The 15,242-nt window shown below is 43.2% G+C and overlaps 1 protein-coding gene across 8 annotated transcripts in view; it reads right to left on the reverse strand.

Annotated features, from left to right (window-relative positions):
- The window catches only part of LOC139557339 (anoctamin-7-like), a 262,338-nt gene that overhangs the window by 194,210 nt on the left and 52,886 nt on the right, over positions 1–15,242 (reverse strand). For 3 of the 8 annotated variants that reach the window (XM_071372026.1, XM_071372020.1, XM_071372021.1), the window contains 3 exons: positions 6,399–6,489; positions 5,882–6,044; positions 1,088–3,493 (listed from right to left, as the gene is read on the reverse strand). In XM_071372026.1, coding sequence (XP_071228127.1) covers positions 3,459–3,493; positions 5,882–6,044; positions 6,399–6,489 — 289 coding nt within the window. In that variant the 3' untranslated portion in view covers positions 1,088–3,458. Of the gene's footprint in view, positions 1–1,087; positions 3,494–5,881; positions 6,045–6,398; positions 6,490–15,242 lie in introns of those variants that run through there. The other 5 variants (XM_071372022.1, XM_071372025.1, XM_071372023.1 and 2 more) reach the window with 5 other exon arrangements.

Genomic DNA, 15,242 nt, shown 5'->3' on the forward strand with positions numbered 1-15,242 from the left:
ATCTGCAAGACATGCTTTAACTCCTTGGCTTCTGCCTCTCTAGCACTGTAACTCCCTAATTAAACATTTTTAAAAAACAACAGTTAACGCTGACATGTTTTGAGGTTGACTTTCTGAGTTTTATTTTCATGATGTCTAACAATTAACATTATATGAATGTACACAATCATATAAATTCTGTTTATAGTTGGCAGTTGATGTGCTTTCATAACTACTCTACACAATAGTGTACATTCAATCTTACAATGGCAACTTGTTTGTGGATAAATGACAAGTTGACACTTTTCAGTCAACACATCAACTGAATACCATTGGGTGGTGTTATGGGTTCTCACTCCCTGCCTTTGAGTGCTTCACTGCTCTGTTAAGTGTGGTGTTGAGGTATATTGGGAGAACTATTAGTACAGTGTCTCTGTCCTAAATAGCATCTTATTGCCTACATCGTGCATGACTTCTGACAAGAGCCCTATGGGCCCTGGTCAAAAGTAGTGCACTACAGTATATAGAATATGGTGCCATTTGGGACGCACACAGTGTCTGTTGGAGGCTGTGTCCACGTTGCATACCTGTCTCCACTAGTTGACATGTACTAGCGCACACTTCCTGTAGGCTGAATGGCAAAGCAACACACTCACAGCAATCATAACAATCAAAACATGAACGCTACAGCAGTAGAGAGGACGAGAGAGAGAGAAAAGAGACAGGGCGAGAGAGAGAGAGAGAGAGAGTTGCCCAAGGCAATAGGAATATTTTGGAAGGGTGTGTAGGAGAAGAGGGAAAGGAGGGAGAGAAATCATTAACAGAACACCTGTCTCTCTCTGACTCCTAATAAATCAGAGGGGTTTCATCTGTCTGGATTTCTCATTTTCTGAGGGGGTCATGTTTCTGAGTGGGTCATGTTTCTGAGGGGGTCATGTTTCTGAGGGGGTCATGTTTCCGAGCAAGTGGGGAGGAAGGGAGGAGGGGATTTTTTGGTAAGATAAGTTCTCCGGCATTTCGAAATTTGAGAACATATGAGATTTTATTTGACAACGGCAGTATCTAGCACTTTGAAAATGTATTTGGAGCATCAAAAATGTCAAATTCATCCAACCAAATCAAAGTTTATTGGTCGCATACAAAGTTTAGCAGATGTTGTAGCGGGTGCAGTGAAATGCTTATGTTAGTAGCACCTAACAATGCAGTGAAATATCAAACAGGTACACAAATAATTAATTTCAAAAAACAAAAAGAACAAGAAATCAAGAATTGTTGGAACGAATCCAATTAACAACGAAAATAGCACTGTAACAGTAATCCAAATGCAATCTATACATACAGTATATACATTGGATGAATTTACACAAGATATACTAGAAATGATATATACAGCAGTAGAAATATTAGAGTGTCCTATGTGACCTAAGAATCCAACATATAAATAAATATGCGTTGTGTATAAACAGTGTAACTAAAATTCAATGTACAATAGTATAAATACTACAATGAGCTATGTCAAGAATACAATATATACTGTAAGTACACAGTACAAAACCACATAGGAAAATGGATAGAATTGCAGGAAATTAGCTTCCAGAAATGAGTCCGGAATATAAATAATACTGTATATGTGTCTGTGAATGATGTGTATAGACAGGATGGACAGTATGTGAATATAAATGTGTGTATAGCAGTAGTTATATAGGATGAGCATTACTAAAATACAGTAGATATATAAAGTAATTAAAACAGTATGTAAACATTATTACATTTGAAATGCAAAACAGCTGGCACAAAACGGGTAACACATGCAGAAGGACTTTAACTCTATGGTAGTACAGCAGTAACTCTTATACCAACAAGATAAACAACAAGATATGTTTCGTGTTTTATCTCCATACAAATATAGTGTAGTGATAGTATAGAAAAGCAGAACCAGTTTCACATATATAAATATTTATGTATACCTACACACAGAGCAGGCTGTCTGAAGAAAAGTGTCGACAACATTACTGTTTGAGTAAATCAAGCTTGTCCATTCAACACAGTGAGAGCATTACAAATCATCAGAGTTGAAGGACGTCAAGTCATCTGCTAATAGTCAAGCAAAAAAATTGGAACAATACAAACCCACTCTCACATACTGAAAACCAGGTGGTGGCCATTCTGGCCAATATTACCAGCAAAAAGCCAGTGTAGCTGCCAGTTTTTGTCCCAGCCCAGCAGTAACAAATGTTATTCAACTAATCAAAGTTTTAATGAAAGACTATAAGTTGGTCATTGAATCAGATGTGTTACAGCGTGGCTGGAACAAATACCTGCAACCACACCGGCCCTTTGCGGATAAGTCATCCCTTCCGTAAACAAACCTAGAGACTGACCATAGACAACAGACGGAGAGCAACAGGGAAACAAATCCATTGATGGGACCCGAAATGCAAAGGAATCTCTTTTATCTCCCTCGACCCCTCCTCTCCTCTCCATCTGTTACGCTTCTCTTGGTGCAGAAGTTCCGGACTACCGTTCTAACTCATGTTGCCAAAGGACGCGTTGCTTGCTTCGAGGCATACAGTACAGTTGAGTTTGTTCAGGGAGAAAATGAGGAAGGAGAGACAACATGAGTACAGCTTTGGTTAGAACAATCGTAGAGAACATTGAAGCACACAAGAGCAAACATACAGACAGTAGACACAAAGGTGCTACATCATATTATGTTACTGAGTTATAGCATAAAACTCATTTTACAAGACATCATCTTTTATGGATTGATAAGAATGGCCTTTCTTTTTGTCCCCCTTAAACTTTATATCAGAATATTACATACACTGAGTGTACAAAACATTAAGAACACCTTCCTAATATTGAGTTGCACAGCCCCCTTTTGCCCTCAGAACAGCCTCAATTCGTCGGGGCATGGCCTCTACAAGGTGATGAAAGCTTTCCACAGGGATGCTGGTCCATGTTGACTCCAATACTTCCCACAATTGTGTCAAGTTTACTGGATGTCCTTTGGGTGGTGGAACATTCTTGACAAGCATGGCAAACTGTTGAGTGTGAAAAACCCAGCAGCGTTGCAGTTCTTGACACAAACCAGTGCGCCTAGCACCTATTACCATACCCCGTTCAAAGGCACTTAAATATTTTGTCTTGCCCATTCACCCTCTGGATGACACACATACACAATCCATGTCTCAATTGTCTCAAGGCTTAAAAATCCTTCTTCAACCTTCTCCCATTAACCTACACTGATTGAAGTGGATTTAACATGTGACATCAATAAGTGGATTTAACATGTGGATCATAGCTTTCACCTGTATTCACCTGGTCAGTCTATGTCATGGAAAAAGCAGGTGTTCATAATGTTCCGTACACTCAGTATATATACTTAATAGAAACACAACAGACTGCAGGAGTGAGATTGTCTACTCACCCCGTCCAAGACCTTCACGACAAGAAACACAACGACCAAAACGGCATGGTCAGAACACAGGGAAGCACACACACCACCACACAACTGACACGACCACAAAGAGAAACAATGGGTGAGAAAGCACCAGTCTCGTGCTGATGGGATGCGGCGAGAGAGAGAGACTACACATTACAGGGGAAGAGCGTTATGGATGCATTAACTTAGGTTAATGTTTTATGGGTTAGGCTTTGAGCACTTCTGGGGCTATATTATGGCCATTGTAGTCCAGTCTTTAAACATTGTGTGTGGTTAGCCATTGCTTATGTATGTATGTATGTATGTATGTATGTATGTATGTATGTATGTATGTATGTATGTATGTATGTATGTATGTATGTATGTATATGTGTGTGTGTGTGTGTGTGTGTGTGTGTGTGTGTGTGTGTGTGTGTGTGTGTGTGTGTGTACGCACGTGTTCGTGCACAACTAGGTTGTCAACTCGGCAGACAACAGAATCATATTTTATTTTATTTTATTGAGTATGAATGACAGAGCAACCAGGCTAGCTGCTAACTTGAGCAGTGTAATGTTATTGAGTCAAGCCTTTGGTGGGGGGGCATTTAAAAGGCTATAAAGTCTGCAATTAGTTTATTAAGACCAAATTGGTTTCAGTGATAGTGTAATATGTAACTTAATAACAACACAGCTTGCTCTACTTATACAGCAGCTTTAGATAATTTCAGGCAAGCAGTTACTTCAACATGTCTCCTGTTTTACCGCCCATAATACTCCAGGAAATTTACAGTGGATTCAATGAGCGTGGCTGAGTCCCAAATGGCACCCTATTCCCAATATAGTGCACTACTTTTGACCAGAGCCCTATGGATGCCCTGGTCAAAAGTAGAGCACTACGTAGGGAATAGGCAGCCATTTGGGACTCACACGAGTGATCAATTCGTATTTTTAATGACTTACTGTACGTCTGTATAATTTCATATGAACAGGAGCCCTAGCTAATGAGTAGCCACCGGTATAATATTTAACATGGATAACACACTCCCTAATGAGGTAATGGGTGTTTTACTATTGGCACTGTATCAAACAATGGAGTGAGGTGAGTGAACACATAAGAGCCTGTCACCCAATAGTTTTCATATGCTTTCTCTACTTGTCTCCTTCCCCTCAAGAGGCTTTCTCTCATATCAAACTTTATTTGTCACATGCCCTGAATACAACATGTGTAGATCTTACCGTGAAATGCTTACTTACAAGCCCTTAACCAACAGTGCAGTTCAAAAAAGAGTTAAGAAAATATTTACAAAATAAACTGAAGTAAACAACAATAAAAAGTAACACAATAAAAAAAAACATAACGAGGCTATATACAGGGGGTACCGGTACCGAGTCAATGTGAGGGGGTACAGGTTAGTCGAGGTAATTTGTACATGTAGGTGTAGGGGTGAAATGACTCTGCATAGATAATAAACAGTGTGTGTGTGGGGGGGGGGGGGGGGGGGGGTCCGGTGGCCATTTGATTAGCTGTTCAGCAGTCTTATGGCTTGGGGGCAGAAGCTTTTAAAGAGCCTTTTGGTCCTAGACTTGGCGCTCCGGTACTGCTTGACTTTGGTGACTGGGGTCTTTGACAATTTTTGGGGCCTTTCCTCTGACAGTATATAGGTCCTGGATGGCAGGAAGCTTGGCCCCAGTGATGTACTGGGCCATACACATTACCCTCTGTAGCGCCTTACAGTCAGATGCCGAGCAGTTGCCATACCAGGCGGTGATGCAACCGGTCAGGATGCTCTCGATGGTGCAGCTGTAGAGCTTTTTGAGAATCTTGGGACCCATGCCAAATCTCTTCAAGTCTCCTGAGGGGGAATAGGTGTTGTCGTGCCCTCTTCACGACTGACTTGGTGTGTTTGGACCATGATAGTGCGTTGATGAGTGATGTGGACACCAAGGAACTTGAAACTCTTGACCCGCTCCACTACAACCCCGTCGATGTTAATGGGGGCCTGTTTGGCCCGCCTTTTCCTGTAGTCCACAATCAGCTCTCCTGATGACCATTGATTTGAAAGGCCTTGGACAGTTTAAAATGTCAAGGTGGTGGAAACCCATTAAGTGTACATTTATCACCGGTCATGATGGAAAGGAGACAAGCCAAGGAAGCCTTTTAAGAGATCCAGGACATATCAAAGAGTCATCACAAGCAGATGACTTTGCATTGCTTCTTTGGTAGGTTGATGATACAGCATGAAAGTGGAGGAGGTGGGGCCGATGGTGGCTTGCAGTGGGTGTGTGTGAGTGTGCCTGTCTGTGTCTGTCTGTGTGATTGTGCCTGTCTGTGTTTTGTGCATATATTTACCCAGGTAAGTCATGACAAATTACAACACATTCTCTTTTGCAATAACGACCTGACCAGCACAATGATTCAGTGCAGCAAAGCAGTGTGTGTGTGGTGAGGGTGTGTGAGCATCGCTGTGTTCCACTAACCTTGGCTGGAGGCCGAACCTCGATGACTCACCAACAGGGCCTCCTGGTTGTCTGCCAGGGCCTGCTTGGCCAGGTAGCGCTCCCTCTTCACCTTCAGCCCCAGAGACTCAGGGACGTCCGGCACCATCCAGTCTATCGCTCGCAGGACAAAGAACACCACATGCTGAAGAGAGGGAGGGAGGGAAAAATAGCACACATTAGGGGTGACAGGAAGGTAGAGAATAGAGAGAGAGAGACAGAGATGGAAAAGAGAATCGAGGGTGAAATTACAGAGAAACGTCAGTGGAAGTAGAGGGATTCTGAGAAGAGCAGTATCAACAGAGTTAAGGTGATAAAATATTAAAGAGTAAAATACCATGTGAGGATTGAGAGGCAAAGATTAGTAGGGAGCAAGCAAGCTTCAAATGATCAAAGGTACACAATAACATACACAGGTAGGAGATAAGGGGGTAAGAACAGGACAAGACAAGTAATGAATAAGACAGACAGACAGACAGACAGACAGACCCTTGCGTACCTCAAAAGCGATGATGAAGCCTAACCTCACAGCCAGGAGTTCCCAGTAAATCAGAGTGTAATTTCCATTGTTGTCCCTAAAGGCTTTATATCTACAGACAACAGAGTACACAGTCAGGGTAAGAACAACAGATCAAGGTTGTCAACATCAATTGTGCCCTCTACTGGACAAACTTGGGCATGACATTTAAAACATGCTAAAACAGGAGAGTTCGACTTTCATGGAGTTTTGGTATAAAAATTCTAATAGCATTTGTTGGCAGTTGGCTAGTTTAAAGGTGTCATGACGTTGGCCTGTTGGGGGAGGTTAATGACCCCCATAAATACCTTTCCCCTTTTCTCTCTCTCTACTTTATAGAGTTGACTCTTGGAAAGCCTTTGTTAACATCCAGAGTCTGGTAACATCAAAAGGTGGGAAACAGAACCATATTTCGGTAATCCAACCAGTTGAAAATATGCGTTGGTACTTAATGAATATGATGTCAGATCAGTTGTTGTCTGAGACATTACTACTAATGACAGTTTGACATAAACTGTATCTTGGAAAGTCTACACATTCTAGTTATCAGATTCACATGGAATTGTTGTGCAATTTAAATGTTTAAATATGAAACTATTTGTGAATAGATGAAATGTAATTTTAGCTTCTTAATGAGAGAACGGTTTGTCATAGAGTAAACTCTGCTCACTCAGAGGCCCCGCCCAAGTGAACAGACATTGGTTGTAAACTATGAAACACGCCCTTCTCTTCACCACGATATAAGCCCGTTGACGAAAATCCAACTTTCTGTTCCAAGGACGTGAGGACTTGCGGTCCCTGCGTTAAAAGGACAAGATCACCTACAGAACTAAGCTAACCTCAGCGTGAGCTCTGGTTGAACGACAAGAACCTAACGAAATTAGCATCGAATCTCAACGTGAAGGTGACGATCTACACGCCGAAAGGATGAATTTCGACTATACCAACCAGAATATAGCATGAGTATATAGCATGGCAACTTGGTATGAACTTTGAACTTTTATTCACTAAAGAAGTGATATCTCCTAGCCATTGCGTTAGCAACAGCGGCTGTAAACGTGGACTAGGACAGGACGGAAAAGTAGCCATTTTACCACACAACGACGGTACTACCACGTATCCGTTCTACCACCAGACATTATTCAAAGGACAACCCGGCCTTCCATCTACGACCAACCGATCGAATCGCAGCTCAGAGTAAATATTTATTGCATTTTTCTTTTCCAAATGGGCGGTTATTTAGAATGTATAAGATTCTATATTTATGATAGCATAGCTTCCTAAGGTCCGATAGAGACACAGAACCTTTTGTTCCTCAGTCTCCCCGCACTTTCATTCAAACCCAACCCCCTTTCCTTTGTGTAACCAGCCGTCATGTTGGCTCCGTCCACCAGCGACGTTTTTCATGTATGACATGGACAACTGGAGGCCCCGAGGGACGCCATTGTTGTAGGCCTGCAGATAAATTTTACAAATAAAGTAATATATTTTATATACAAAACACGAAGAACACCTGACACAGACTGACCAGGTGAATCCAGGTGAAAGCTTATGTCACTTGTTGTCACTTGTTAAATCCACTTCAATCAGTGTAGATGAAGAGGAGAAGACAGGTTAAAGAAGGATTTTTAAGCCTTGAGACAATTGAGATATGGATTGTGTATGTGTGCCATTCAGAGGATGAACGGGCAAGACAAAATATTTAAGTGCCTTTGAACGGGGTATGGTACTAGGTGCACCAGTTTGTGTCAAGAACTGCAACGCTGGTGGGGTTTTTACGTTTAATAGTTTCCCGTGTGTATCAAGAATGGTCCACCACCCAATAGACATCCAGCTAACTTGACACAACTGTGGGAAGCATTGGAGTCAACATAGGCCAGAATCCCTGTGGAACGCTTTCGACACCTTGTAGAGTCCATGCCCCGACAAATTGAGGCTGTTCTGAGGGCAAAATGGGGGGATGCAACTCAAAATTAGGAAGGTGTTCTTAATGCTTGGTATACTCACTGAATAAAAATATAAACGCAACACGCAACAATTTCAAACATTTTACTGAGTTACAGCTCATATAAGGAAATCAGTCAATTGAAATAAATAAATTAGGCCCTAATCTATGGATTTCACATGACTGGGATAACAGATATGCATCAGTTGATTACAGATACCATAAAAAAAAAAGTGGATCAGAAAATCAGTCAGTATCTGGAGTGACCACCATTTGCATCATGCAGTGCGACACATCTCCTCCACATAGAGTTAATCAGGCTGTTGATTATGGCCTGTGGAATGTTGTCCCACTCCTCATCAATGGCTGTTGTACACGTCGATCCAGAGCATCCCAAACATGCTCAATGGGTTACATGTCTGGTGAGTATGCAGGCCATGGAAGAACTGGGACATTATCAGCTTCCAGGAATTGTGTACAGATCCTCGCGATATGGGGCCGTGCATTATCATGCTGAAACATGAAGTGATAGCGGTGGATAAATGGCACGACAATGGTCCTTAGGATCTCGTCACGGTATCTCCGTGCATTCAAATTGCCATTGATAAAATGCAATTGTGTTTGTTGTCCGTAGCTTATGCCTGCCCAAACTATAACCGCACTCTGTTCACAACGTCGACATCAGCAAACTGCTCACCCACACGACGCCATACACGTCTGCCATCTGCCATCTGCGTCTGCCATATGCCCGGTATAGTTGAAACCGGGATTCATTTGTGAAGGGCACACTTTTCCAGCGTGTCAGTGGCAGTCAAAGGTGAGCTTTGCCCACAGAAGTCGGTTACGACACCAAATAGCAGTCAGGTCAAGTGGGTGTGAGGACACCACACACACACATATATATACAGTGGGGCAAAAAAGTATTTAGTCAGCCACCAATTGTGCAAGTTCTCCCACTTAAAAAGATGAGAGAGGCCTGTAATTTTCATCATAGGTACACGTCAACTATGACAGAAAAAAAAAATCCAGAAAATCACATTGTAGGATTTTTAATGAATTTATTTGCAAATTATGGTGGAAAATAAGTATTTGGTCAATAACAAAAGTTTATCTCAATACTTTGTTATATACCCTTTGTTGGCAATGACAGAGGTCAAACGTTTTCTGTAAGTCTTCACAAGGTTTTCACACACTGTTGCTGGTATTTTGGCCCATTCCTCCATGCAGATCTCCTCTAGAGCAGTGATGTTTTGGGGCTGTTGCTGGGCAACACAGACTTTCAACTCCCTCCAAAGATTTTCTATGGGGTTGAGATCTGGAGACTGGCTAGGCCACTCCAGGACCTTGAAATGCTTCTTACGAAGCCACTCCTTCGTTGCCCGGGCGGTGTGTTTGGGATCATTGTCATGCTGAAAGACCCAGCCACGTTTCATCTTCAATGCCCTTGCTGATGGAAGGAGGTTTTCACTCAAAATCTCACGATACATGGCCCCATTCATTCTTTCCTTTACACCACAGGTGTCAAACTCATTCCACGGGGGGCCGAGTGTCTGCGGGTTTTCGCTCCTCCCTTGTACTTAATTGATGAATTAACATCACTAATTAGTTAGGAACTCCCCACACCTGGTTGTCTAGGGCTTTATTGAAAGGAAAAACCAAAAACCTGCAGACACTAGGCCCTCCGTGGAATGAGTTTGACACCCCTGCTTTACACGGATCAGTCGTCCTGGTCCCTTTGTAGAAAAACAGCCCCAAAGCATGATGTTTCCACCCCCATGCTTCACAGTAGGTATGGTGTTCTTTGGATGCAACTCAGCATTCTTTGTCCTCCAAACACGACGAGTTGAGTTTTTACCAAAAAGTTATATTTTGGTTTCATCTGACCATATGACATTCTCCCAATCTTCTTCTGGATCATCCAAATGCTCTCTAGCAAACTTCAGACGGGCCTGGACATGTACTGGCTTAAGCAGGGGGACACGTCTGGCACTGCAGGATTTGAGTCCCTGGCGGCGTAGTGTGTTACTGATGGTAGGCTTTGTTACTTTGGTCCCAGCTCTCTACAGGTCATTCACTAGGTCCCCCCGTGTGGTTCTGGGATTTTTGCTCACCGTTCTTGTGATCATTTTGACCCCACGGGGTGAGATCTTGCAAGGAGCCCCAGATCGAGGGAGATTATCAGTGGTCTTGTATGTCTTCCATTTCCTAATAATTGCTCCCACAGTTGATTTCTTCAAACCAAGCTGCTTACCTATTGCAGATTCAGTCTTTCCAGCCTGGTGCAGGTCTACAATTTTGTTTCTGGTGTCCTTTGACAGCTCTTTGGTCTTGGCCATAGTGGAGTTTGGAGTGTGACTGTTTGAGGTTGCGGACAGGTGTCTTTTATACTGATAACAAGTTCAAACAGGTGCCATTAATACAGGTAACGAGTGGAGGACAGAGGAGCCTCTTAAAGAAGAAGTTACAGGTCTGTGAGAGCCAGAAATCTTGCTTGTTTGTAGGTGACCAAATACTTATTTTCCACCATAATTTGCAAATAAATTCATTAAAAATCCTACAATGTGATTTTCTGGATTTTTTTTCCTCATTTTGTCTGTCATAGTTGAAGTGTAACTATGATGAAAATTACAGGCCTCTCTCATCTTTTTAAGTGGGAGAACTTGCACAATTGGTGGCTGACTAAATACTTTTTTGCCCCACTGTATATATATATATAAAAACTTCCGGCACCGACAAAGATGGCCGCCTCGCTTCGCGTTCTTAGGAAACTATGCACTATTTTGTTTTTTTCATGTATTATTTCTTACACTGTTACCCCAGGAAATCTTAAGTCTCATTACATACAGCCGGGAGGAACTATTGGATATAAGAGCAACGTCAACTTACCAACATTACGACCAGGAATACGACTTTCCCGAAGCGGATCCTCTGTTTGGTCCACCACCCAGGACAATGGATTGGATCCCAGCAGGCGACCCAAAACAACGGCGCCGCAGAAGGGACAGACGGAGTGGTCTTCTGGTCAGGCTCCGTAGACGGGCACATCGCCCACCGCTCCCGAGTATACTACTAGCCAACGTCCAGTGTCTTGACAACAAGGTAGATGAAATCCGAGCAAGGGTTGCCTTCCAGAGAGACATCAGAGATTGTAACATCTTTGTTTCACGGAAATATGGCTCACTCGGGATACGTTATCAGAGTCGGTTCAGCCACATGGGTTCTTCACGCATTGCGCCAACAGAAACAAACATCTCTCTGGTAAGAAGGGCGGGGGTGTATGCCTTATGATTAACGAGTCATGGTGTGATCATAACAACATACAGGAACTCAAGTCCTTTTGTTCACCTGACCTGGAATTCCTTACAATCAAATGCCGACCGCATTATCTACCAAGAGAATTCTCTTCGATTATAATCACAGTCGTGTACATCTCCCCCAAGCAGACACCTCGACGGCCCTGAAATAACTTCATTGGACTATGTAAACTGGAAACCACATATCCTGAGGCTACATTTATTGTAGCTGGGGATTTTAAGAAGGCTAATCTGAAAACAAGGCTTCCTAAATTTTATCAGCATATCGAATGCGTGACCCGGGCTGGGAAAATTCTGGATCATTGTTACTCTAACCTCTGCGACGCATACAAAGCCATCCCTCACCCTCCTTTCGGCAAATCTGACCAAGACTCCATTTTGTTGCTCCCAGCCTACAGACAGACACTAAAACAGGAAACGCTCAGGTTCAAGATTGCTTTGATCACGTGGACTGGGATATGTTCCGGATAGCGTCGAACAACAACATTGATGTATACGCTGATTCGGTGAGCGAGTTTATTAGCAAGTGCATCGGTGATGTTGTACCAACAGCGACTATTAAAACCTTCCCCTAACAGAAACCGTGGATTGATGGCAGCATTCGCGCAAAACTGAAAGCACGAAACACTGCTTTTAATCAGGGCAAGGCGACCGGAAACATGACCGAATACAAACAGTGTGACTATTCCCTCCGCAAGGCAATCAAACAAGCTAAGCGTCAGTATAAAGACAAAGTAGAGTCGCAATTCAACGGCTCAGACACGAGAGGAATGTGGCAGGATCTACAGTCAATCACGGACTACAAAAAGAAAACCAGCCCCTTCACGGACCCCGATGTCTTGCTCTCAGACAAACTAAACAACTTCTTCACTCGCTTTGAGGACAATACAGTGCCACCAACACGGCCCGCTACCAAAACCTGCGAACTCTCCTTCACCGCAGCCAACGTGAGTAAAACGTTTAAACGTGTTCACCCTCACAAGGCTGCCGGCCCAGACGGAATCCCTAGCTGTGTCCTCAGAGCATGCGCAGACCAGCTGGCTGGTGTGTTTACGGACATATTCAATCAATCCCTATCACAGTCTGCTGTTCCCACATGCTTCAAGAGGGCCACCATTGTTCCTGTTCCCAAGAAAGCTAAGGTAGCTGAGCTAAACGACTATCGCCCCGTAGCACTCACTTCCGTCATCATAAGTGCTTTGAGAGACTAGTCAAGGATCATATCACCTCCACTCTACCTGACACCCTAGACCTACTCCAATTTCCTTGCCACCCCAATAGGTCCACAGACGACGCAATCGCAATCACACTGCTCTAACCCATCTGGACAAGAGGGAAACCTATGTAAGAATGCTGTTCATCGACTACAGCTCAGTATTTAACACCATAGTACCCTCCAAACTCGTCATTAAGCTCGAGACCCTGGGTTTCGACCCCGCCCTGTGCAACTGGGTCCTGGAATTTCTGACGGGCCACCCCCAGGTGGTGAGGGTAGGAAACAACATCTCCACCCCGCTGATCCTCAACAAGGGTGCGTTCTCAGCCCTCTCCTGTACTCTCTGTTCACCCATGACTGCGTGGCCATGCACGCCTCCAACTCAATCATCAAGTTTGCAGACGACACTACAGTGGTAGGCTTGATTACCAACAACGACGAGACGGCCTACAGGGAGGAGATGAGGGCCCTCGGATTGTGGTGTCAGGAAAACAACCTCACACTCAACGTCAAGAAAACAAAGGAGATGATCGTGGACTTCAGGAAACAGTAGAGGGAGCACCCCCCTATCCATATCGATGGGACAGTAGTGGAGAAGGTGGAAAGTTTTAAGTTCCTCGGCGTACACATCACGGACAAACTGAAATGGTCCACCCACACAGACAGCGTGGTGAAGAAGGCGCAACAGCGCCTCTTCAACCTCAAGAGGCTGAAGAAATTTGGCTTGTCACCTAAAACACACAAAATTTTACAGATGCAGAATCGAGAGTATCCTGTCGGGCTGTATCACCGCCTGGTACGCCAACTGCTCCGCCCACAACCGCAGCGCTCTCCAGAGGGTAGTGAGGTCTGCACAACGCATCACCGGTGGCAAACTACCTGCACTCCAAGACACCTACACCACCCGATGTCACAGGAAGGCCAAAAAGATCATCAAGGACAACCACCCGAGCCACTGCCTGTTCACCCCGTTATCATCCAGAAGGCGAGGTCAGTACAGGTGCATCAAAGCTGAGACCGAGAGACTTAAAAACAGCTTCTATCTCAAGGCCATCAGACTGTTGAGCAGCCATCACGAACATTGAGTAGCTGCTGCCAACATACTGACTCAAATCTCTAGCCACTTTAAAACCTGTTATGGACAGGGGGCAGTGTTTCCACTTTGAACGAATTGCGTACCCAAACGGAATTTCCTCCTACTCTGCCCCAGAAGGTAATACATGCATATTATTATTACTATTGTATAGAAAACACTCTGAAGTTTCTAAAACGGTTTGAATTATGTCTGTAAGTAGAACAGAACTCATTTGGCAGACAAAAACCTGAGAAGACTTCCACACAGGAAGTGAGAACTCGATTTTCAAAACAGTGCCAAATGATACCCCTTCTAGTTATTGATAAGCAAACACTTCCTAGGGCTTCCACTAGATGTCACCATCTTTAGATTTTAGTTATATGATTCTACTATAAAGGAGGGGCTCATAGGAGCTATTTTAGTGAGTGGTCGTCAGAAATCTCAGTCTCGTTTTGCGCGCGAGCGAGAGAGAGTGCTCTCGTTCCAATGCTCTTTCTTCAGACAATGAAATTCTCCGGTTGGATCCTTATTGATGATTAATGTTAAACACATCCTAAATATGGATTGCATACATCATTTGACTTGTTTTTACGACCTGTAACGGAACTTTTTGAGTTTTTGTCTGGAGGGATTGCTCGTGCGTCATGAAAATGGATTCGTGGGCTGAACATGCTAACAACAAGTGGCTAAATGATGGGCTTTATGGAACTTTTCAGTCATTTCTGTCGAACTGGGAATCCTGGGAGTGCCTTCTGATGAAGTTATTTGAAGGTAAGTGCATATTTATAGTGTTTTTGTAGCTTCTGTTGACGCCAAAATGGCGACTATTTCTTTGGCTGGATTGTGCTCTGAGCGCCGTTCTCAGATAATTATTTTTCCGTAAAGTTTATTTTGAAATCTGACACAGCGGTTGCATAGAGGATAAGTTTATCTTTAATTTTGTGAATAACACTTGCATCTTTTATCAATGTTTATTATGAGTATTTCTGCAAAATCACCGGATGTTTTGGAATCAAAACATTACTGCACGTAACGCGCCAATGTAAACTGAGATTTGTTTTAATATATATATGCACATTATCGAACAAAACACACAATACATGTATAACATGATGTCCTATGACGGTCATCTGATGAAGATAATCGAAGGTTAGTGATTCATTTTAACTATATTTCTGCTTTTTCTAACTCCTATTGTTGGCTGAAAAAATGGCTGTGTGTGTTTTTGACTTGGCTCTGACCTAACATAATCACATGTTGTGCTTTCACTGTAAAG

The sequence above is a fragment of the Salvelinus alpinus genome, chromosome 28, assembly GCF_045679555.1.
Source record: "Salvelinus alpinus chromosome 28, SLU_Salpinus.1, whole genome shotgun sequence".
NCBI classification, from domain to species: Eukaryota; Metazoa; Chordata; class Actinopteri; order Salmoniformes; family Salmonidae; genus Salvelinus; species Salvelinus alpinus.